This window comes from Grus americana, chromosome 4 (genome assembly GCF_028858705.1).
Source record: "Grus americana isolate bGruAme1 chromosome 4, bGruAme1.mat, whole genome shotgun sequence".
NCBI classification, from domain to species: domain Eukaryota; kingdom Metazoa; phylum Chordata; class Aves; order Gruiformes; family Gruidae; genus Grus; species Grus americana.
Window position 1 is genome coordinate 12726466 of NC_072855.1, and position 26424 is coordinate 12752889.

The 26424-nt window shown below is 39.6% G+C and overlaps 1 protein-coding gene across 6 annotated transcripts in view; it reads right to left on the reverse strand.

The window, feature by feature from the left end:
• Nucleotides 1–26424, reverse strand: part of SORCS2 (sortilin related VPS10 domain containing receptor 2) — a 562341-nt gene that overhangs the window by 358079 nt on the left and 177838 nt on the right. For all 6 annotated transcript variants that reach the window (XM_054823228.1, XM_054823227.1, XM_054823226.1 and 3 more), the window contains exon 2: nt 21887–21954. In XM_054823228.1, coding sequence (XP_054679203.1) covers nt 21887–21954 — 68 coding nt within the window. The remainder of the gene's footprint in view (nt 1–21886; nt 21955–26424) is intronic.

Below are 26424 nucleotides of genomic sequence, written 5' to 3' on the forward strand. Positions count from 1 at the left end.
AAAAAGAAATGTAGTGCTGCCTCATTTTTGACATCTCTAATGCGTAAACTCACAGTCACAGGAAAAAGAGAAAATAAAAGAACCCCCCAAAATATATTGATAGTAAAAAAATTTAATGTATGTGATAATATTTAGCATCACTTGCTTTTTCTTTTTAAGAGAAAAAAAATGCAGATTTCTTCATCTCATCTTTCAACTTACTAGTAGATTTAAAGTCAATAATGTTGATAGCCACATGATAAGAAAGCAAATTAAGAAGAGACATATAGAAAAAGAATGCTGAAAGGCACAGAAAAGCATGCAGTTTGGGAAAATGCACCTTTTTGAGAAAGGAGTCAAAAAACTGTATTCTTAAGCAAAGAACAGGAGAGACGTTAGCAAATCTGAAATAGCAGATGATTAAAAGCAGTTTAAGCAAGCATGAAAAAAATAGAAAATCAAACCAGAGAATAAAGTAGGTAAATGTCCTTCTATTTAAATGTTAGATATCTAAGAAATTAGTAGATTGCTTAAATCTGGACAGGGGGGAAAAGAATACAGAAAAAACAGAGTAGCTAGCAAGGGTGCTATCCATCAGGAAATGCTTCAAATTAAATCCAATAAAGAAGTTAACTGTATGAAGTACCACGCAGTCCCTGTGGACTGGAAGTTCAGTCCCACACGGGGCTGGGGGTGCAGTATGCAGTACTTAGCACACCCCCAAGGGACTGGCCCGGATGGGAGCAGTGACTCCGATTTGCTTTGTGAACTCAACGACCGAAAGATCAGGAAACACAGCAGTAATGGCAGATTTCAATGACCCCACATAGATTGCTTAAATGTTATATCGGGGCACGATGCCAAGAGCAAATTTTCAGACCCTGCTTCGCGAGCAGCTAGCCAGGAAACTCCGAGGGGAAGCAACTCTTCATCGCGTCTCAGCAGGGCTGTCAGTGAGTCACTCCACAACCGTCATCAGCGTGGACGTAGATTCAACATCTGTGCATAAGCAAGGAAGCCAAAATATCCACAATGGGAGCGGGTTCAACGGGATTCTTGCACAAAAAGGAGGAAGCTTGATTAAAAAAAGAAAGCTGAAAGAAGCAACGATATTGGTAAAATATCAAAAATGTCTTTTTAAAGGCAAGAGATTGAATTTCAATGCAAGTGCATACTACCTAAAGTGGACCAAAGAAGAAGAAGAAAAAAAAAAAAAGGCATGATTGAAAAGAAATGTTACTTGAAGAAAGACAGAAAACTTTAACAAGCTGGTGCCACAGTCGCTTATGGAAAGGAAAGATAGAGAGCTGTTAGCAGAAAAGCTTTTAGGGGAGATAATAAGGGATTATGAAATGAGCATGAGAAGATGTGTGGAAACAGCAGCTTTTTTTTTTTTTTTTTTTTTTTAAGCTGTTCATCTACAAGCACATCTCTAAGTTTTCTGGTGCTGCTACAATGCAATAGGCCAAAAATAAAATAAAATAAAAAAACCCCAACTTTGAAACACAACTTGAAAAACTTTACACTGTAATAATAAATCTTCTGTCAACCTACCAAAAGATGCAGAGCCTGCCACAGCAATCTGTGGAGCCAATACATGAGGAAGGGGAGAAAAGAGCATCCAGAGACAAAGTCACAGCAGAGAAAGCAAACTAATGTTTTGCATCTTTGTTCATCCTGGAGCTGATTTTGAAAGGTTCCCACGTCAGAGCTCCTCTCTGCTGCTGCTGTATTAAGATACGTCTCATATTAAAGTGTCAGTGAAAGACATTTTACACAAATCAATGCTACTCATCTGCCCAAACCAGATGGTATTCATCCAAATGTTCTAAAGGAACTCAAGGATGAAATCACTAAGCCATTAATTGCACAGAGCGTCTTCTCATTTAAAATAATGTTTGTATTAGAGAAATGGACATTGCAAATACAGATTCCAATTTTTTAAAGGTCTCCAAGAGCAATTTAGAGAGGTACTTCAGGGCAGTAAATTGTGATGCCAGCACTAGGCAAATTAGTGAAAACTATTCCAATTCTGTAATTTGACACACAGAGAAATAAGAGGTACCAAGCAAGAGTCCATGTGACTTTGGAGAGGGAATGGATGACTCATTAACGTCCTCATTTTTTAACAGAATCAATTAATATATAAAAATGAAAGTTCAACCAGCCTACTCTAAAAATCTTTCAGAAAGCACGCCCACAGAATGTGCTCAAGAAACAATATCGCTAGAGGATAAGAGGATGAGAGGACAGGTCTTCACTTGGAGGGATAATTATTCTAAACCCAGGAAACATAAGGCTTGATTCATTTTTGCTATTGAGAAAAGTTAAAGCAGTCCTACAAGGTACTTTGGTCAATCCTATTTAACATATAATCACAGGAACGGGGCAAACAGTGACAAAAGTCTGCTGATAACACTACACCATTCAAAGGAGTAATATGAAGACAAGTAAATATCAAGTAAGACAGTAAGTATGAAAAGTTGCAGATGAAACCCATGATACCGAGTGACTGGTCATTAAAATGGCAAAAGAAATTTATAGTAGATTAAATTTAAAGGTATATTCTAACATTACATACAAGGGCTTTTGCACAAATTACTACCGTTCCATAAAGGTACCTGAGTGGTATGATACAGACTACCATGAAAACATCAATCTGCCACTCAACAGCAATTAAAAAAACCAAACACATTCAGAAATGTTTAGGAAAGCAACAGAGAACAAAACAGAAAATACCAGTGTAGCACTGTATTAGCCCCTTCGTTGTGCCCTTACCTTTAACACCGCGTTCAATACTGCTCTACCTATCCCTAACAGGACACAAGGGAAGCACAAGAAATATACCTACAGACAGACAAGGGCAAGTGAAGGAATGAAATGACGTCTCTTCAAGGACCAAAAACTGTAGTGTCCATAAAATCAAAAGCTTACTGGATAAAGTGAAGGAGGTGTTTCATCATAACCCACAGTCGTGGTAAAATAATGTGCCAAAATTTAAAGAAAAAAAAAAAAGAGGAACCCCAGATGTGGGGGAAAAAAACCCCAAACCTACAGGCACGTCCACCTCACCGTCATCCCTAGGAAGGATGGAGCAAATAATCCTGAAACCCCTTTCTACATATAGGAACAAGAAGGTTTGGGAGTAATCAGCATGGGTTTATGAAGGGGAAAGTCATGTTTATTTTGACTTTAGCAAGGCTTTTGACACCATCACCCACAACATCCTAGTTGACAAATTGATGAAGAATGGGCTAGATAAGTGGATAGTGAGGTAGGCTGAAATCCTAGGTTCAGCAGGTTGTCATCAGCAGCATGAAGTCCAGCTGGAGGTGAGGCACTAGCAATGGACCCCAGTGGGTTAACACTGGGGCAAATACTGCTTAATGTATTCATTAATGACCTGTATGATGGCACAGACTGTAACCTCAGCAAGTTTGCAGATGATACAAAACTGGGAGGAATGACTGAAACATCAGATGGCTGTGCTGCTATTCAGAGGGAACTTCACGGGCTGGAGAAATGGGCTGACAGGAATCTCATGAAACTCAACAAGGGGTGAACAACCTTTTGAAGATGAGCCGGCCATGTGCCCTTGCAGCAAAGAAGGGCGACAGCCTCCTGCGCTGCATTAGGAAGAGCATGGCCAACAAGTCGAGGGAGGTGATCCTTCCCACTCCGTACTGGTGAGTCAGTCTGCAGTGCTGGGTCCAGTTCTGGTCTCCCCAGTACAAGAGAGACATAGACATACTGAAGCAAGTCAGCTAAGGGCCTTGAGGGTGGTTAAGGGACTGGAGCATCTGGCACATAAGGGACATTGAGGGAGGAGAGACTGAGAGAGCTGGGAGTATTTATCCTGGTGAAGAAAAGACTCAGGGGGAACCTTATTAGTGTGTATAAATACCTGATGAGCGGGTTGTAAAGAAAACTGATCCAGATTCTTCTCTGTGATGCCCAGTGACAGGACAAGAGGCAATGGGTACCCATTGAAACACAGGAAATTCCATTTAAACATCAGAAGAGGACCTTTTAACACGAAGAGGGTCAAACAGTGGCACAGGTTGCCCAGAGAGCTTTTGGAGTCTCCATCCTTGGAGATATTCAAAACCCAGCTGAGCATGGTCCAGGCAACCTGCTATGGTCAACCGTACTTTCAGCAGGGGCTTGGACTAGATGATTTTGAGAGGTTCCTTCCACCTCCAATCATTATGTGATTCTGTGAAACTCCTCTACAGATTGTGTCCTTTTCTTACAGTTCATATGTATTTGGTATGAGACGAAGGACTGTCCAGCTCATTACTCTGTTGTGACCTACTATGGTTGTTCTCTAGATTATAATTTTCAGCAAAATATTTTAATTTAAATGTTGTAAAATGTTATCATTTAAGCTGGAATCAGTTTATGTTAATGAAGAGCACTCAATTTCATTAATATTTCCCAAAGCTTTCTAGATTAAAAAAAGGAAGGGGGGGCGGGGGGGGGGGAACAACACACCTTTCTTCTTGCATGGAAGAATCAACAGTAGAGCAAATCACAAATTAAAGCATAAACCTAATGTTTGCTTTCTTTCACCTCATCTGATTAGAACCATTAAATTTGCATCATCCTTAGCTGTGCAATTATTATCATGGAAAGCTTAGCCTGTTAAATTCAATTCTCACATTCCAAAAGCTTTCCAGGGAGTGATTCTCCTTTTAATATAACTTCCACAGGATTTAAATGGAGGTTATGTTATTTGAAGAATCTATTTTTCCTCCTTATCTTCCTCCTAAAGCAGAAGGTGCTCGGAGCTGACTCGTAAGGACCCAATGGCTCCTTATCCCAATTCGAAGAATACAGGGCTGAAAATAATGAATGTGTAGCTGAGGAGGACTCTAATATTGCTAAAATTGCATGACACTACTCTGACTCTCATCATACTCAGTGAGTTTATTGTCACCTTCCCTCACTCCTCATCTGATAGAAAAAAGGGAAAAAAATGAATGGCAAGAAGGGGAAAAATGTAAAAGATTTTCCTAAAACAATAATCTCCTAAAAAGCTTTCTCTGCATGTACAAGGTGTTTTGGAGAGTATTTATAGTAGGGGTTTTCAAAACCTTATCCTCCAGTAGAGAATTCATCTTGATTTATTTTTCCCCTTCTTGCCCATTTATTTTAAATTATAATAATTTTCAATCCATCTAAATGTAACAGTGCAGTTCAGAACAAACTCGAATAATTTTTCAAATTAGAGAAGACTGTTTACCCAGCACAGATGCTACTCAAATTGACCATTAAAATCTACTGAAAACATACAATCTCCACTCAGAGAAATGCCCCACATCCAAGCATCTAACATCATTTCATAATATCCCTTTTTAAACCTTAACAAAATCCACATTTACTAATTTATAGTGTTTCTGAATCATATAAGGCATTTGTTCTCCCTTCAAGTACCAACCCCTCTCCTAAATGCTACCAATCTAAGCTATTGGGCATTTCGTCTCCTTCTGGGGATTGCTTCTATTAGCAGCAGTGACACAGAAGACGTGGGAGATTCACTCATTTAATGTTTTCATTCATGCAGCATTTGCTGATAACCTTTCAATTTAAAATATCTTGTTTCCTTTTAATTAATACTCTCTTAGGAAACCATTCCCATTCAAAGTGACAGAATATGTGGCTGAGAAGCAAACAAAACAGGAATATCATCCTTGCCTCTGCTGTCAGAAGGAAATCCCAAAGCCTGAAGGTGCACAGGCACCTGAACGCACACAGAAACAGTCTGTACGTGTTGCACTTTGCTAAGACACTTTAATTACACAGGCTCTCAGTGAGCATCACCCACGCTTGAGTCTGGATTCCCTCCTGTCTCTATGCACAGAGGTGGTGATGTTCTCTTACTTCGCATGGTCTGTAAACAGATCGACTAACGTTTCAGAGTTTCAAAACTTAATATTGATGAAACTAAACAGACAAAAAATAAATAAAACCAATGATCATGCTAATGGCTGAAGCTCTGATCTGAATCACCCACATCCAAGGAGAAGAGCGTATTTCACAGCTACGTTTGTAGCAGTTCCCTGGTCCTTCTGCTGCAGCTGCCTACGGGAACATAAATTGGCACCGACTCTGGTGGGGCTTCTCATCATTTTAACAACTTTGCTGTGAGCAATCAGACTGAGACGACCAACTCTTCCAATGCACAATTAGTGCTACGTGCTCTTAATTTTTAGGTGGGATGAAATTTATAAACTAAGTTAATGTTCTTTAAAAGGCATTTTTGGCATGTCAAAATGTTAGAAAGCTGTTTGTAAAGAATAGCGATGACTTCCATGTAGTTATTTTCTTATTCGCCTCTTACTAGTGTTTGGCCTTCCTTCCCTCTATCCTCCCGCCCCTGCAAAAACAATGAGAGAACAAACATGCCCATCCAACAGAGCAGTTTCTGCCTCCCTTTCTTTTTTCAAGGAAAACTACTAGAAAGTAGTTTAGAGAAATCTGTTTGGCTAAGGAGCAAGGAGTCAGAAAGGTATTTTTGGTCAAAACAGATAAGATAGGGGATACCAGAAAGAGGAAACAAATAAATAGACACAGCCATCATTTCCCTGCAGCGTACTGGCTACAGCCAGGGTCACCTAGGGTTGAGCAGAGCAAACATCAAGCCCTCTTACACACTTAACCATTATATTAAAAAGCCCTTTACTTCCCTTTGATAAGCTGAAAGGCTGAACTCTGTGTATCTCTCACAGCAGGCCATCTTCTCCAGCTTTCCAACGTTCCCATGACTCTCTTTCACTTTTCTACATGCATCTGAACATATGGGCAAGAGGCCCTGACATATTTCAGCATCACCCTTACAGCAACGTGCACAGAAAGCTAGATATTGCTCTTCTCCCTGCTCATGAGTGCAGTTTACATGAAGTTCATCATCACCCAAGACACAGCCATGGAGGTCACCTCTCTGATCCTCTCAGCCTTTTTACCGTCACAATTTTCCACCATCTGCCAACATATTTTGTACATTATATCCCACATTTTTTATTCCCAGATAAACAGCATTCCATTAAGCTGAACTTGGTTTTAATGGGCCAACTTAAAGCTCTTCTGTCAGTCCAGTCCTCATAACTTTGTCAAATTTTTTTTGTCACCCATAGCTGTAATCAGCAATAATTTGTATTTACTGCCAAGTAAGTGTTTAGTTAAAATGTTGACTAGAAGCAAGGCTGACACTGATCACTGCTAAACTCCAGGCAGTTACAATTACTCAGTGTTAATTAAATTTAAAAGATCTGTGAATTAGCCAGTATCAGGAAACTTCAATTGAAAAAGATAGCAAACTCCCAGAATACAATACAGAAAAGAATCTATGAAGCAGAATACATCAGTTCAAAAAACTCCTAGACTAATTTATAAAGAGAAGAGCTTAGGCAAAATTTTGGTAGAGATGTGAAAAACAAAGTGGAAAATCAACAAAACCAGTTCAACTTCTAGATTTCTTTTTTTGTGATACTTCATGTTCTATTGCATAAACAAAACAGTTGTCATCCTTACCAGATCCCAAGAATTCTGTGCTCAGTAACCAAAACACAAAACTTGGTGAACAGTACATTTTCTTTGTTCATCAAGTGGGATTTTTTATGGACATCTCATTTAATTTCAAAGATGACAAAAATTTTGGGTAACTCCCATTCCGAGTACTTAGAGGGAAGAACTTGGTAACTAGAAAGTATTGAACACCCATCCTCTGAAAATTAGGCAGGTTATCAGTAATTACTTACTATTTATGGAAATACTTGTGTTTATTTAGCATTTGAACAAATACAGTGAGCAACTTAAGGTACATTTACATTGAATGGAGCACTGATAACAGCTTTGGTGAGCCTTACAAGACTCGGTGTGAGTCATATACTAATTTTACAATAAAATACGAAAGCATCAGATGTCACGCCAAGCATTGGCCCTACCACTGACCAAATTCTGAGCAGTGGCCCCAGACAGCTGGGGGCAATCAGATCTCTTGTGCTTACCTTTTAATATTCATATTGAGCAGCCTGGTCTAGTGGAGGGTGTCCCTGCCCATGGCAGGGGGGTTGGAAATAGATGATCTTTGAGGTCCCTTCCAACCCAAACCATTCTATGATATCTTTAAGCAGAGGTGGGACTGATCTATTTGCTTGTTTTCAACACGGAGCTAAGCCAGGCATTGTAAGCAAACTGGAACAGGTAGAAAGTATCGCCTTTCTACCATTCAGCTGCCTAGGCAGGATTGAGTTAAGCCTGGTTCGGGGAGGATTCAGTTCAACACTGGGACTCTTGCCATTTGCTATCAAACACAGAAGGAAACCAGGAGCCAAGAATCCACTCCAGAGCCACTTGGCCTCCAGTGTGCCTCCTCAAAATCTTCTGCCCATTACACTAAGAGAAAAAAATGAGTGATAAGGGATGAGGCTCAACAAGGATCCTTGCTTGTGACAGAGCAAAGAATATGTCAGGAAGCTGAGAACAAAGGGATGAGGAGACTTAGTTTTAACGCATCAATTCTCTCCACTTTAATGTCCAAACCAACACAATCATCATCAGATGCATGGAGAAAGCCCAAGGCCTTTCAATCCTACAGTTTTTACTCCGAATAATCTAACCTGTACACAATCAACATTGCCCTCCTCCCACCCCAAGGTAAGATCACGCAATTTCTGCCTAGATTAAAATGCTTTGTGATGCAAAAAAAAATTGCTGTGCAAACTGTCAAGATGAGAAAATCCCTGCTGTTGAGCTCAAGTTTAACCCCTTTTCTGCTGCAGGGCTTCATCTGTGGAAGCCTCCTCAGAGGCCACCAAGCAGAGTGGGGGGGGAAAGAATGGGAACAGATGATTACTACTTCCATAATAAATAACACTGCACTCCACAAATATTTGCTCTAAAAAATCCACAATTGGTATAAACGGCAGTTGAAGTCTATTGTTAGTTGTAGGACCTGACTTGTAACCTGTGCAAATCATCATGGCCCCACTGCTTCCAAAAGCACTAATGCTCTTTACACCAATTTAGTGCCTCGTCCCCCGGTAGAGCACATGCATTTGTGTCCTAAAGTATGGTTTGTTTTCAAGGAGAGAAGGTGGAGGACCATGCAGGTTAGCTTGTCCCCAAGGGTGATACCACACAATTCACTACTTCTGGAGTAACTGTTTTCTGGCAGTGAAATCACTCTGTGACTTGTTGACGGGGAAATCCAGCTCACTGTGAGCACGGCAGCAACAACAGCTGCTACTTCTCAAGGGAATTTTACAGAGAGGGTGCAAAGGAAAATTAAATACCGAATATGCAGCACTCTGGAGCAAAACAAAAACTGGAAGAATCCCTATCTGATCTAGGGTCTGCCTCAGCATCATCCCCACACTTGCTTTGTAACATGTAACACAGTAATTCACTTTTCTTCGCCACCTGCAAGAGAGCAGACTTGAGCCTCTTCACAAACACCATTCCCAACTAGCCAATCAAACTGAACATATAGATTCAAAACAGGACAGAGTCATAAAAGAGCAAAGCTTTGACCTTTCATTCTTTCATTTCTCTCCTAACAAAACACCATGGCAAAACAGCATGTCCAGGGGAACAACCTTCAATGCAACAAATGCAATTTGACTCCCTTTTGTTTCCCATCCCTGGTCCTAAATGTTCTGGCAAGGATTGTTTCATAAGCTTGCTGCATGAATTGAAGCAAAACCATTAGCTTCTCATAGATTTTAGAGTGGCTACTGTATATTCTGATTTTCAGAGCTAATGCTGAATTTCATCCCATTTCCTTTGCATTGTTTCCAGTTTGCTTGTATCCATCGCATACTCTACAAAAGAATCCAGCTTCGATAGGAAGATGCCAAGAGATAAGAAATCCACCAAATTGCACCTCTTACAATTTCTTCTCAGTTCATAATCACTTTTTAAAGCAATCAGCAGTTTTTACTCCAGTGATTTCAGGTGTCTACTTTTGACTCTTGAAACCCTGTCATTCAAGACTATACATGCATGAAAGTACAGGTCAAGCTAAAAATGACCCAAAAATATCCAAAGCTTTGTAAATCCAATAGCAGTAAAAACTGCTGTATGAAGTCCACTCTTTGAATAATACTTTAGCCGTACCCACATCCCAGGATTAGTACATGAATTCTTGCCCACAAAAACTCTGCTTTGCATATTTCAATATTCTCACTTAAAAGGACTCTCTTCTAAGTGAAGGATCCTTAAAAAACAAACAGAATATAATTCTCTTTCCTTTCCTGGCAAAATTAATCTTCCTAATGTTTGTGGCTACAATAATATTTACTTGTGGTAGACAAATCTTCAAAAGAAAAAAAAATACTTTAACCTGTCATTCAGTCTGATTAATGCTCTATTTAGAAGAGCCCATGTTACAGCCAATTACAGCACATCCTGCCTAATTACCTGGGAGTTGCTCCACAACAAACTACAATTCTATGACTAGAAACAATAGGCTTGGCTTTGGTTTGTGGATTACAGCAGCTGCAGCCAAGAGATGTCATAAATAATGTAGTAGCAACTAAATCAAAACCCATCAAGAATTCACACTGCGTAACAAAAGTGAGGACAAAAAGTTAACGCTGGCATCCCCACTGTTCGCGCGCCAAGAGGTTCAATGCAAACAAGACCAATGTTATCTTTCCCAAGAGATAATGAAGTGACTTGGGTGGCTAAGTAGTTTTTTAAAAACTTAATTTCCACTGTTAACAATTTCAGCATTTAGGGATTTTCACACTTATTTTCATGTTCATAAGGTAACAATTCTAAACCATTCACCCAAGCGCAGCCTGTTTTATGTGGGGAGAGCAGCAGAGAGGGACCCCCTGAGGAGAAATCATCCCACGTCTACAAATGGGATAAAATAATTTTGTGTCACTTCATGGAAGACAGAGATCAGCAACCTGGAGTCCAGTGGAGGGTCACTGACACGGTGAGGGAACTGGAGCACATGACGTACAGGGAACAGCTGAGGGAGCTGGGTTTGGTTAGTCTGGGAACCAGGCAGGACCAGGGTACACAGTGAAAAGGCGACAGATGGAGGCACAAGCTGCAAGATGGGGAAACTCCAGTTGACATAATCACTCATGTTGAGAGCAGCAAAGCATGGGCAGAGGGCGCCTCGCGAAGCTGTGGAATCTCCAGCCTGGAAGATTTTCAGAACTGAACAGGATGAGGCCATGAAAGACCTGATTAACTTCTGCAGCAAGCCCTGCTTTGAGCAGGGGTTGTACTGGATGACCACCAGAGCTCCCTTGCAAACAAAATTATTCTCTGAATGCGTGCAATGCGGAAGAAACTTCCCAGTAAAGCAGACATGCAAGTGGTTAACTGAGAATCAGAAAATTTATGTCCTATTCCCTGCCCTACCAAACATGCTAAAGAAAAAAGAAATAACAACATCTGCGTGTATCAATTCTCAAGATGAAATCTCAACAATTTGTATAAAAATTCAACCATTTGGAAGTACAAAGACCAAGACTTCCAGTTAACATGGAAATCAGGAGAAAAATATTTAATCATATTTACATATTGAAGTACTTTACAAATGTTAACATGCTTTTTAAGAAGCTACGTCCAATTATCAGCATGAAGTTTTTGGAAAACAACTCTGCATTTCACATACCAGTGCACGTTAAGAGATGTCGTACCTGAAGTATATTTACGCAAGGAGTCAAGGTCTCCTCTAACTGAGGCCTATTAAGGTAACGCTGTGATAGATACAAAGTCAGGGTGCTTTATACAGCATACTTGTAACGTGCTTTTCTGATCTTTAAATAATTAACTTTCTTTCCCTCTTTAATTTTATTTAAATGTGCTTCTTGGATGCTTTCCACTCTGGAATACCGACAGATTCATATATTCACCTGAGGCCATATTGAAGCACTGCCCTCTCACAGTGCAGAGGAATAATATTTTACTGATGCATCCTTCCCATTAGCACAGAGCAGTCTGAACTAAGCTGAAAATTGCACCAAAATAGCACGCAGAGTTTAAGTATTGTGCACCCAAAATCATCACACATACAAAACTCTATCACATGCATATCTTCCTTCCAATTATTTTTAAATTAGGCTAAAAAGTAAAATAATATTATTTTTCTAATTTTACAAGTCAGGCTGAAGAAAAAGCAAATTAAAAACTACTGAAACTAAGGCACCAGTATTTAGCACAAACACTGCCTAGGGGTAGGGTAAAGGGAGAGAAATCTCAAACTCTAGCCAGTGTACTTCAGAACAGCACAACTTTATTTTTAAATTCTATCCCAAAGAGACATTACAAAATTAAGGAGTGGACAGCATATGGTAAGAATTAAGATAAAACAGTGATAAGTCTCCAAATTCTTGGAAGAGAGTAAAATGTAAAATCATTTTCTCTCCCATGTGTTAACATTTTATGTTGAAGTCTTCAGAACAGCCAGCAATCCTAAGGACGGATCAGTGTTACAGAAAACTATCTGAATCGTACGGAAAGCACGTCCATACATCCTCTTCCTGCCAGAAAGGAAATCTTGAAAGACTGGATATCAAAAGGTTGAATGATGTAGACGCTCTTGAGCTGAAATTTTAATCTTTTTGATATTAAGAAAGCACACTTTACTGCGTGTCTGCTTTACTTGTTTCCCTGGCTTTTGCCCAGAGGTGGCTGTATTTCACTGATACTGCAATGTCAGCTTATCAAGAGGCATGATTGGAACTGCATGCACCCTCTTCAAGAAAAACAATATTCATTTGGCCAAGAAAGTACATACCAGACTCGGGGGGAAAAAAAAAAAAGATGGGGTGCTTTTCAACAAATAGGCGATAATAGGTATATCCTCCTCCCCCCGACTGAAATTACAATTTCAGATCCTATGATAGAAAATTGGGATCAAATGTGCTCGCAGGTCATGGAAATACCTACAGTCTGTCAAAGCAACTACGGGGGAAAGCCCTGCTGCCCTCAGGAGGACATCAGCTCTGGAACAGCCTCAAAAGCCAGCCCTGGAGCTGACATGTTAGGTAAAAATGCAAAAACTTTTGGTAGACACTTAATATGTCATCCAAAAAGCAGCTTCTTCAGTCTGGACTGGAAAAGTCAGGCCTGAGAGAGACACAAACCCAGCCCCATGAAAGAGGGAGGGCAAAAGCTAGAAAGAAAAGGCCACTAGAAGGGGAAATGAATGAGAAAGCTAAATATCTTATTTTGAAGGTTAGCTCAAGAATGGCTATTTGCCAAAGAAAAATAAGTTGCTATCCTTATATTGCATTCCCTCTATACAACAGGAAGGAATAATGCCAAAGTGGAAAGAGAGGAGCAGAAGTAGGAAGGAATAAAATATCATACGAAAACAAAACCAACAACAAAACCAAAAAACCCAGAAGTAGCTGGAACAGAGCTTCAACTGACTAATTGATTAATGCACCTGTTCAATGAGATGGCAGGAAAACAAAGGAAAAATCTCTCAACTAACCTTCCATATTTCAGAACACCAAAAAGAATTATGACATTTGAATCCTACTGTAAGATGGGTTTAATTTTTGTAAACTACTCACACTCCCAAGTTCTTCAGTATTGTATTTCCATTTTAAAAACTAGCCTGTATGGAATTTTTAGTTGTCCCAATCCCTTCAAAGTTATAGCAGAGACAGCTGCCTAACAATGCAAAGTTCCTAATAAATAAGTTATGTGGGAAATACTGCCTTTGTTATTTTCACACTGAAAAATATATTCCATACTGCAGGGATAATGAGAGCATAAAACATTAACACTACATTTTTCTATACTATTCTGCATAATTAACTATGCAGCTGTTCATTCATTCAGCCCCAACAACCAAATTAATTTGCAATCAGTTAGCAGGGGATGTGCTAGAGCAAACCACACATGCTATGAGCAAGCAAAGCTGCTCGCATGCCACATACCGCATCAGCGACACAAGGTGCCCAGTGCTAAGAGAAGCGACGGGGGGGTTGCAAAACAGCATTTGCAAAATAGCAGAGAGAAAAGGCACTTTGTCATTAGTTGCCTTGTAGCAAGACTATGGGTGTTTTCGGATGGCTGTCATGGTATGTCAGTGCTCTCTGATGGTCTCCTATCCTTCTCAGGCTCTAACCAAAAACTTCAAGGAGACAAAACACAAAATATCCCTAAGCATTACAGTTCATTTGTATCACGTGTATTAATGCAGCACTACAGCTCCAACACTGACTGGGGTCCCACTGTGCTTGTACAATCAATTCTCCAAATTACTTATATGTCAAAGAAACAAATCAGGCAAAGACCAAGCAGGAACGGTACATTCTTCAAACAAGGTCACACAGTAGGCTGAAGGTGGAACCAGTAGTGTCACTAGTTGCTGAGTGCAATGTCATATCTGCTTCACCAGATGCTCCGCTAAGCCATGACTGCGCCCTTGTCAGTTTTTAAAAATATACCTATTCAGGTTTTTATACCTCATTCATCACCATAAAAATGTGATGAGCAATGAAACTAGCTGCTTTGATTGTGGTTTCTTATTTATTCCTTTTTGCACAGTGGCAAAAGTAACATTGCTTAAAATATATATAGTGTCATTCCATCTGCCCCTAGGTTACGGGCCCCGCGCCTCCCCGCTGTGCTGGCCTGCTGACAGTGGGAGTTAATGGATGACAATGCAGCAAAGTACTTCTGATTAGCTAAAAAACGATGGCTCAACTCTTTTTATATGAATTTAGTACAGAGGAATCATGCCACAATAAAAGCTCTGAGATTGCAGTTCTTGGTTTGATCATATAGAAGCGGATCGTGGCAAGTGCCAAGGCAAGCTTCCCTCTCTTATGCTGGGAGGGAGGGCAAAAGCAACACACACACAAAATCGCAAAGCCCACAGATGACTAATGCAGAGAAGGACATTGTTTCTCTATTTCTCATCTTAAACCTGTCTGCTGAGGCTAGCAAGAAAGATGATCATTTCTTGTAGGGAGGCTTATGCAATAAGACACCATGACAGATCCGAGGAAACGCCAGTGAAGTGGCTTTGCTGAACTTCCTACTGCGACCGACCTGGATGGGGTTTGGGTAGGAAAGATTGCTTATTCTAGTACCATCAGTCCCAGCCAAAAGGAAACTACTTAAAACAAGAACCTGTGCTATATTTCCCACACAGTCTGTGCCTATAAAAATTGTTTATGATACCAGGTTCCAGTTAAAGCAATCAGAAATTCTATGACTTAGGTTCAAGTTACTCAAACAATAGAACAAAATTCTTAAACCATTTATTTTAAATTGTTATTCTTTCTTAATAAATGGACTCACTCATTATGAGTTATATCTCACAATGACTTAACTCCTTTTCCAGGAGAAAAAAAAAAAGTAGAAATCAACCTGTAAGGTAGCTAAATTCCCATGCTCTCAGATACATTTAACATGCTCAGCAGCCATGCTACAACCCACTCCAACAAACACAAGTGCACTGCAAGCAAGAGCCTCTTCCTAACTATATAAATCACAGCTTTCCAACTGGATCTTAATCCTTATGTCATATATTCTTTGTGTATTCACAAACTAGGGTAGAAACATAAACATTTGAAATCATCATCACCACCCCGAGTTGTTGAAGACTTGGAAAAGTAGTTATGACACAGTGCTCTCATCTGTGAGCAACAGATATTCAGTAAAGAATTTTGGATAGACTTCTTTGGTAGCTTTTACTTGCTTGTGGGATTTTTTTTTTTTTTCAGTTCAGACCTTCATACATACTAGATATAAAAAAATTTTTAAAATGTTATTATGGTAACACAGACATAAAAGGATCTCCTTAAACTAAGGTCTGTGCCCTGGAGAGCCATTTAAAAGACATCTCCTTCAGAGGGGTCTACAGGTCACAACTCAGAGAATGGTTCCCAACATCCATGACCAAAGTTCATTCCTTTATTGAATAGCCAAAAGCTACAGCCAAAACACGTGACAGGATGAGCGCAGCACTAAGGTAACAGCAAGGTTATTGCCAATGCGACGGGTCTTGGTCTTAGGAAAGACTATGGTGGGTCGTGTGTCCGCTAGAGCACACACCATAGAAACACACTGCAACATCGGCACCCCTTAGGTCCCTAAATCAATACCACTGCCCATCAAAAACATCAATAACCATCTCTTCAGTATCTTGCACATTCCAAGGTTTGTCAAGACATGTTCTTTTCATTTCCTTTGTCTTTTACGTATTTTTTTTCCTTACATGACACCCATAATAAAATATTGCTGTTGGGACGAAATCCACTACATTCACTTTCTAACTGTGGTTTTACAGCTTGTTTTAAATGCCCAAAATAAATTTAAAATAGAGACTTTCCTGCACAATTCAACTCATAATGATGCACTGTAGATTATTAGCAAGACAGAAATTGCAGCAAAGATAATGAAAGTCTTTGTAATGCTATTAGGTGAATATGGAAATATGATCAAAGAGAGCATAAAAATCTGTTGTTCAATAAAAGAAATAAAATTCTAATTGTAGGACTGCCTTTTCAACAGCACTGCCCAAAACCTTTTCACAGTGGAATGGGTGTAAACAAGGATATAATATGAGGACAAAAGAGCTGCACAGGTATAACTGAGGACAGTCTATTTTGATTGCAGAACTTGCATTACTCAGGATGATGCATTAGCCAGAGAAAGCACAGCTAGACATTAGATCCCAAGCTGAGTTTGCTGGGCTAATAATTAGAAAGCCATTTATTTTTTTGTTTGTTTTTTCCTTTTTTGTTTTTACTTGGAAAGAGAGCAAATTTGATATGGAAATCATAGGCTCAATAACTTCATCCCTTGGGGCCATTTCTACAAAGTCACTTTTCAAAGCAGAACCACAATATAAGACCATCTGGAAGTGCAAGTTGCTGCAGAATACAGTTGCTCACTTAGTAAGCAGCACTTCATGCCAAGAAAGAATTTCACTGGGGCAGCAGACTCTATATTGGGTGTTTTTTGTTTGCTTTTTAAATTAAATTGAGGAAACAGGTGAAATGAGTTGCACCTACAAGTCCAAAAAGTTTGGAAACTTGTTTTCTTGCACTCTGTGAGTCACACAGAGTCTGGAAATTTAACTTTCCTGAGTAGTATGTTGTTCACTGCATCTGCCTGAAGAGAATCTCCTGCTCTTTCAGGATTTTAACCTTAGTGTAGGCATGCACCTCTGTGTAAATGCCCAAAGCACCATGTGGTCACTGTGCGTTGATCGCTACTGATGGCCAGTGGGCTTGTACAACCGAGTCTTGCCCTGAATACGTGACTTTTTGTAGGGGCAGACAGAAACAGCCGTGCCACCAGAGAGAGGATTTTTCTGACTCCCTGAGGGTTGCCAAGTCTCATGCTGTCCATGAGGCTCACCCAACTGGTCCCACCTCCAGCTGCCCGGCCACTGACCTGGACTCAGAACACCCTCGCACAGTGCTGTGACTTTGCTCCCTCCTCAGGCTGCGTTTGGAGTAGGGGGTCCAAGGATGCTCAGCTATAGGGCATCCAACCATATTTAAGCAGTCGGAGAAGTCTGTTTCTTCATTTAGCAGTTCATTATTGACAACATGGGGCAAAATATCCCAACATCTCTGAGAACAGGCCTACTTGCGGTTCAGCATGCAATGCTGAGAGGATTTCACAGTGCAGTTAACATCAAATAATGCCGTTTGTTTTGCTGTGGCAAAGCAATAACAACATGGTGATGCCATTGGGAACAATGGCAATTACACAGCAAGTCGCATTAGCACTACCATATCATTAGAGCTTGATAATATGCAATCAAAACTTTATTAGCAATCATCAGCATCTATTATTCATTGCTTAGATCAAGTTAAGAAGAGGAAGGCTGTATGCATACCAGAAACAGGACTCTGAGCCAGCCTAAGCACTGGGTTGGAAGCCAATTCCATGGCCACAGAGTGCTGAGTCACTGCATAACCTTCAGCAGTTACCATCTCAGGTGTCTCATGTATAAAATGTAATCATAATAAAAATTATATATATATATTTTCAAGAAATATTAGGACTAATTAACTCAGATGTGCAGATAAGTATAAGTATTAATTTGTTAGTGGCTACCAATTCAAAGTTAAAATATTTGATTGTAAGATTCAAGTATATACATCTAAAGCTGCAGGCACGCAACATATGCAAGCAGGCACCTAAGGTTGTAAAATACGTGCAGCTATATATTTATGCACAAACTGGTCCATAAAGCATATAAGAATACATACTCGAGTATCTGTTATCCTAAATGGTCTGTTTGATGCTGGTCCTTCATACTGTAAACATGCTGAATAAAGATGTGTGTGGACTCTGACAGAACAGCGCTAGTATGCAAAATATCTTCAATATATGCACAATTTGTGAAGACAATTTCAGTACTTGAATTTTAAGTTTTAGTCACAGTATCAGTTTTTTCATTATGGTAATGAGGCCTAACACAACCACCAACCTGTATTCCCAATACATACTGCAGTTTAGAAACTCTAAAAATAAACCTGAAAAAAACACTCCTCTGTTCCTTGTCAATAACTTATTTTACTTTATATTCAAGGGGCAATCGATGTCATCTCTGTTTATTTCCCTACCTTATTTTGAGTCAAATAACTATACAATTTATCCCAACTTTAACAATTACTTAATAAGCAAATTAGCAAAGTATCAGAAAGAGCTGACTAGAGAAGCACACTCTGGTGTTTCCTAACTACATGCTTCCACCGAGATTTATGCCTTCCACCTGACAAGGCTGCTACTAGTAAAAGGTTGTTAAGACTTTCATTATCCAGCACCATTTTCCCTGTTTATTCAACAATGAAAAGATTCCAAGGTAATTAAAATTTAGGCCTCCCAATTGTGTAACCTGACCTGTGTTGGAAGGCATAAATTACCTACACCAATTAACACCACTCTGCAGAGGCACAGAAATTCGTCACGTACATCTACTACTAAAATAACCTCTATCTTCTTTGTATGAAGTCCCCGCTGGACATGTACCTCTGACTGGTGTTTGTCCCCACCGTTTGTGTTACTCTTAAAAATCAGACTGCAACTCCAAGGTTACTAAGAACAAGTAAGTATCGCTGGACCACGGAGTCACCCTTCCCTTCTCATTCCCTGTTCCACTAAGCAAGGGAAAAAACAATTATTTTGAGTGATGGGAGGAAAAAAAATAAAAAGGAAAGATGAATAGGAAATATGTTTTAGAAGAAGAAAAGAAAGATCTATTTCAAGAAATAAAAGAACCAATAAATACCAAGCTAGGATAATATTTACGGATTGGCAAGATAAAAGCGGATTAACAACATTAAAAAATTAACCTGGTGAGGACTGATCAGGTTATAAAACAAGTTTATTTTCACTTAGAGACTTAGAGAATATGAAGTGTCTGGTATTATCTAGCTGGGCAAGACAGGAAGAAGAAAAACATTGGACTGATTCAGGAAATAACTGGACAGGATCCATTCCCACTAGGGCACAGAAACCTCACAAAGATTAATGGCTTTTGTCCACTGACGAAAAAGCCCTGTAACATTTTTCACACCTGTTTTACTGTTTATTTGTTCTGATGCAAATGAGAGGAATGCAAAAGAGAATAAAACAAAAAGGTTTAAAAATATATACATTGTGCATTCTGGGCAGGCCGCCAATGTTAGCGCATCATCCCAGCTCCATCAGCAAATGTGGAGTCTCACCAATTTACACCCAACCATCTTACACAGAGGAAAACCACAAAAGCTCCCTGACTTCACGGACAGCATTTATTTTCACTTTGTTTAGGACAAATAATGAGCTACATCACGGCAGAGAGAGGCACAATTTGCTATTTTCGCACCAGTTGGTATCATTTGTACTTTTCCAGATCCAGGCACTTTGTAACTCCCCCAGTCTGATGACCGCACGTGTCGCTTCTACAGCGCAGTGGGCAGAGGAAGAGGTGAGTCCAGAGCAGAACGTATCTAGGGATGGATCAGCTACCACCCCTGGCCCAAGTGCTAATCTTGAGCACTTGCCTCCTTTCAGCTTTTCCATCTTCCATCCTAGTTTTATAAACAACCAAAGCATCTGGTACATCTATTACTTGCAAGTGAAAGGGCCTGATTTCCCTATGATGCACGCTAGCATCAATTTTATTTGAATGCAGTTCACACTAGCTCTTCTTTACACCAGCTGTCAGCAAGGTCTGAATGACCTTGTTTAAAGTGTTTATGTTCTCAAAAGAAAGCAACATTATCTGAAGTCTGTTTTATGTTTATTTTGAAAGAGCAGAGAGTTTATTTTGAAGAGTTTAACTGAGTAAGTTTAAAAGACTTCTTATGATAGATTACACTGAAACATGGATAGCAAAACTTGAAACATATTGCACATGTTGCACAGGCCAGGGGCATATAACAGGAAAGCAATGTGTGCTTACGCAATTATGGGAGTATCCAAATTGCCATTTGGTTGTCTTCTTTGCACAAGATGTTGGACAAAAATTAAAAGAGAAACAAATGTGCAATTAATTTCGCATCTTGTAACTTTAAAGGATAATTACAAATGAACCGTCATAGCCCTAAAAAGGCCAGTCCTGAGCCAATATTAAGCAGCCTCCCTTTGATCTTACTCTCTTTCCTGAACACCCCCTTTTTATGACTAGAAGTTTCTTTTTTACTTGAAAATACCCTTGTGCTGCACGGACCACTGCCCCTGGCAGACTGCACTACTCAGCTTCTAGTATGAGAACAAGGTCTTGCAAAGATACGCTGTCACTATGAGAAATCCCACAAAGTTCAAGCAATGCAGCCTCCTTCAGAACAAGTAACAAGGCTGGTGTGCAGCACGTCCTGGTCACAGACCTTTCCCATTCCCACTCCTTTTCTTGGACTGTCTCTGTAAAGCTCCTTACAGTTGAAGGTTGAGTCCCCATACAAGCTCTTGGGACAGTATGAAGTTTACAAGTACCTAAGTCACAAGGTATGAGATAACTCATTTGTTTCTAGACTTGAAGCTTATGGGCTACATAAGAATTTCACATAAGACTCCTCAAATAAGTCTCCTGTCATTTATAACTACTATTTAGATATCCCAGCAGAATATTTCAAGAATATTTCTACTGCTACAGATAACCTGCCAAAACTAGCATAGCAAACATTGGAGCAATAATCTCTTTATTGATAACAGTGACATAGCTGCACTTTTGAAGTGTACATAATGGGTCTAGCAAAAATTTGTAGTAGAAGATTTATACAGATACACACAAAATTAGAGCACAAAAAGCCCACTTAGCAGAACAAAATTAACACGAGAATATAACCAGTGTGACTTGTGTAACATAGGCTTACCCTAGCCCTGGTTTTGTGTTGATATACACCTGAGCATGCAATTTGTGCACACACAGGCAACAAGCGTATTGATATCTTAATTCACGAATGTTAAGGAAATGAGAATCAATTTAGAAATTTAGTCGGATTACTACATATTCCCAGTTGTCATCAGACACAGTATAACCTGGACTGGTATTGTTTTTCATCCAATCATGACTGCTTCCAAATCAGGTTTATTTGCCAATCTCAAGAGCAGTAGGAGCTCCCAACAGACACCTCTCAACACAGTAAGTATTTTCAAGATTTTAAGCAAATTTGATGCAAAATTTCTAAGAAAAGGAAAAGAATGGCATCTTGCAAAGCGGCATGAGGAATGTACCTTATACTCTCTATCGTTGTCTCTACTGTTAAAACTCATTTCAAACTCTTTCTTATTGAACTGCAGGAACTGCATTTAAGAGAAGGAGTAAGAGCTGATGACATCCTGGATAATCTTGCTATATTAGCATCACTTAACTACCAGCTCAACTCAGCATCAGTTTGAAAAGGGAAAAGAGATGGATCCATTCTGAGAACAGAGTGGGGAAGATTATAGGAAAAGCTGAAGAACTTACCTCCACAGAGAGCTCTCCAGTACTTTCCCCATGTCAGTATGATAATACTTGGTAAGAATCAGGATCACCTAAAAAGAAAATGAGAATAAATATATGTAAACTGCTATAAGAAACAGAAGTAGATCATGAGCAGTATTATTCTGGTGAACACAAAAAGTGAGGCTTCTGAAAATCTGAATTGTAGTTCACTTTATTTTTACCTCTTACCAGTTTTGCTTTGGGACTGGGTTTTTTTTTCCTTTCTCTTTCTGAGAAGAGTGATTTCAGCACTCGAAGTTTTCTGCAAACTGGTGACTTTGTGAAAGATTGCCCATTTCAATGAGCAGTGGAGTTGGAATAGTCATATAAATCCCCCCACCACATGACAGCCCCCAAGCTATCTGTATGACTTTCTCAGCAGGGAGAACCAATCCGGTTGCTAGTTTAAATTTAGGAGACAACTCTCTTGGATGTCTAGAGACAATTTTTTTTTTTTTTAATCCAAAGTGTTAAACAATAATGATAAACTTTGATTATCCATATACCAAATTCAGGCAGAAAGTGAGCTCTAGTCTTCCCTACAAGATCAGAAATGCAACTTTCACGTCTGTCATTTGTCGTTCCTAGAAACATCAGTTTCTTTTCCTTCAAGAACCAGCTCTGTGCTCTGTAAATTACTCATGTACATCACCAACAGCCAACAAAATACACAAACAAGTTTCATCCACAAAACGTCTCCATCTTATGAGAAGAGTCAGCAAGCACCACTTCCCATTTGCTCAACATCCAACAAATTCACTGGTCAGACAATGCAAAGCACCAGGACTGGTGTATCCAGCTGAATGCTATGTTTTATATTTAGATCATTTAAACCAGATTTCCTTCACTTGCTGCCAGTCCATATTAGTGGTTCTTATACCCACGTTCCCATAGCAACCCCACAGAGGTAGAATGGGAAGAACCTCTGGTTCCTCGCACAGCTGCTGGCTTTTTTTAACACAGGGTCAACGTCAGTCTCCAACAGCTTGGAGCATGCTGTTATTTAGCTGGCACTTCCTCTGCTCCTGACCACCAGATGAGGTCTCCAGCAAACAGCAACTGTAGGCATTCACTTCGATTATTCAGATAATTAACATGCTGATGATACATTTACGCCGCAGTCTCTGTAAGCTGGAGCTTGTGAGAGAACAGCATTCCAGACCACAGGCCTTATGTACACGGCATTTTGGAAATAACACAACGTTTTGCAGAACTGAGCTATAATACCATTCTCACTCAGGATTATCTAAGCCTAACAAATTCACAACATGTATTGCTGGATGTATATTGACATAAGTAAAAGCAGAACCAACCCATAATTCACAAATAGTATTAATCTCTCCTATTCTCAGAAGAGTCACAATCTACCAGACCACTTTGTTGGAATTTGTTGATTTATAAAAATAAAGGCTTGATTTAAAATAAAGGAAGAAAATACCCAAAACCTTTTACTTTCAAATAGGTTACTACAAGACTTACAAAGCCAAGAGAAAGAACCATTTCCCAAAGCAGAGAATATGTACTGATGAGATTCCTGGCTACAGCCCAAGCACGCTCCATCAGGTCAGCTATTTATTCTATTGTCAGTGTCTTAACTACAGCTTTCTGCTGGTGCTTGCAATTAAGGAGAAAAAGAAAGAAACTTCACTACTGGGAGCATCTATTGGCTCCAATTATTAAGGAAAAAGTTTCAGACTGTGCTTTTCTGAACAATTGAAATTCCTTTTAGGCCATAAATTTGACCTAGGAGTTTTTCCTAAGAGATACAAGAATGCATATTTGGCATACGAAAATAAAAAGAAATTATCAAAAGATGTAAGAGATTACGCTTTGTTTCTTTACATTCATGCAGAACCAAAGACTGAATCCTGAACTTAGTAAGCCAACTTTTTTCATCCCTGTACACCATACGACCATAACTTTTTAAGTTCAGATATTTTCAGCGATGTACATCGGAGCCACTCTGCCACAGGGTAAGCCCAACATTTCATTCCTGAATTAACCTGGTTATTATTGCACATAGAAGATCCTATTGGGTTGTCCTCAGTCCACCTGCTTTGAACTTAACTTCTACGGAAGTATAAAGAAAGCACAGAGATGGCTTATCTGGAAGGTAACTCAGCGCCCGCCCCAAGCGTTAAAGACTTGCAGGAACAAGGAGTGGGCTCACTGTACTGCTTGGTAGCTGTAGCTCATCTAGGGGATGCACACACCAACTCACAGAGTTACCGTTGTTCCACACACTTCAAACGAATGGCTTTCGGGTAATTGCAAATTGCATTGAGGAGCAGCCATATGCAGCAAGATGTCTTATTTACACCCCAGGATTGGTGCCTTAATCTGAGTCACAGGTCTGAGAAACAGATATCAGTATTTTTCAATCTGACTGGTAAATTCGTTCAAAAACTAAAATACCTTATTTTTGCATTTCAGAAGTAGGAAGAACAACTTAGCAGTAAAAACAAAACCATAATGGACCATTTTTGAATTCTTAAACACCGTTAGCAGATTCCTGTCGCAACCTAAGAAGTACGAGGCTGCCGGGGGGCTGACCGCTATTTCAACTATGCCAGTGGATTTCAACTCAATATCTGAAAAATGTAGGTCAGCTATTTAACAAATTTTACAGCATTGTTTTCTGGACCATGGGCATCTTTTCATGCTAAATAATGATCCCACTAACCAGAAAAGTGATTTTTCTCAATTAATAAACAGATCCAAAGAACAGGAGGAATCATTTCACAATAAAAACATAAAGGTCTTCAGGTTCTCTGGATTCTGTGCGTCATTTGTAAGAGCAGAGCCCTGTTTCACTGATTTCATTTCAACGAGATGCCATAATTACAAGCATTTTACAGGTTGGATGGAAGCCAATGGTTCATACACACGGCCGTCCTAGTGAAAGCACTTGGGTGGCCTGTAGATAGAGAGAAGCTTGAAGCACAACAGCAACTGAGCAATGATCGAGGGTATGATCCTTAACCAGCTCATACTACCTTCAGTCATGGACAGCCAAAATAAATGTACCTTTTTTGTGTGTTATTATTTTGTCCAGAGTGGGAGATCTGGAAGTTCAGAAATTTCTCTACCTCTATTTTTTCATCATCCCCCCACCTTTTTTGGGGGGGGCTGGGGGTGCACAGAGAGAATTTTGATTCTCCCATGCCACTCCCCTGCTTCCATAACTTAGCTCCTGCCTGGGTGGATTCTCACTGTTATGGTAGTTACAGCTCAAAACTGTTCTCCAAACAAAAGAGTTGTAGCAGTTTCTGACCCAAAATATCTTTCTGGATACAGACCTCTCTTCAGTTTTCAGTGAGTCACAGACAGGGAAAACAAATGGAAAATTCCTCAGATATTATTGTCCATGAATAATTAAAATTAGAATGATCTAAATTCCCCCCCCCCCCCCGCCCCACCTTTTCTCTTGCTCTCTTCTGAAAATGCTGTGCAGCAAGGCTGGACCAAAAAGAGCAAACCTTCACTTTAAGAGATACAACAATGTGCTTTTAATCATTTCCTAATAAAATTTTGGCTTTAAAGAAGTCCATTTTAATCCTCTCTTTTCATCACCATGTCACCTAAGAGGGGTGAGAAAGGAAAAAGGAATGAATTCTAGATCAATCACTTTCCCTGGTGTTTATATTGTATCTTTGGGTTGGGTCTGGGTTTTTTTTTTTCTCCTTTCCTGTGAAGGATTTGCTAAGATCCTTCCCTTTCTGATAAAAACTGACTTACGGAAAAAATTCCTTCCCCCCCACACACCCCCGCCTCACTCCATGATGATGTTTTCTTTCATGGACCATTCTCAACACAGATCTCTCTTTTGCTATCTACATGGAGATTCTCATGGATTAAGCTTTATTTGACCCCTACCACTTAGTAATAGCTTGTTGGTTTGGGGGGCATTTTTTTGCACCTACTCAGAAGTTTAATAGCAACACACTCATACTTTAAAATGTATGATTGCAAATTGTGTTTTCCCATGTTTATTAGAAGGTGAGAGCACACTGTAAATACTTCTAGGCAGCCAGAGCTACCAGGAAAATATACTGCTCAGACAGACTCAAGTTCCTGCAAACTTTTTAGCATCTGCTTAATTTAATTCATGCGAATGAACACACTGAAATCAAGAGAAGTGTTAATAAGAGTCACCTGAACTGGCACTTAATACTCTGTATGGCTGGAACACAAGCTGCTGTTTTGTTCAAGAACACAGCCTAACTCACCTTTTCAGCTATTAAACTATAACTATTTCATTGTAAACTGTAACTATTTCAGGGAGATCAAGATGTTCAAGGTACAGCCTATTAATTCATCACCACCAACCCCTGTACTTCCAAAACTTTCTTGACAACTAATAATCAAAATCTCCCTAACAAATTATAGGCAACCATCTACTGCCACAATCCCTCCAGCCATTTCCACTTTTGCAGAAGCAGGCTCTTCAATTATCATGCTGAGATCGACATTATTTTTCACATTCATTATTTAAAACAAAGACTCTTAAGAGAAAAGTA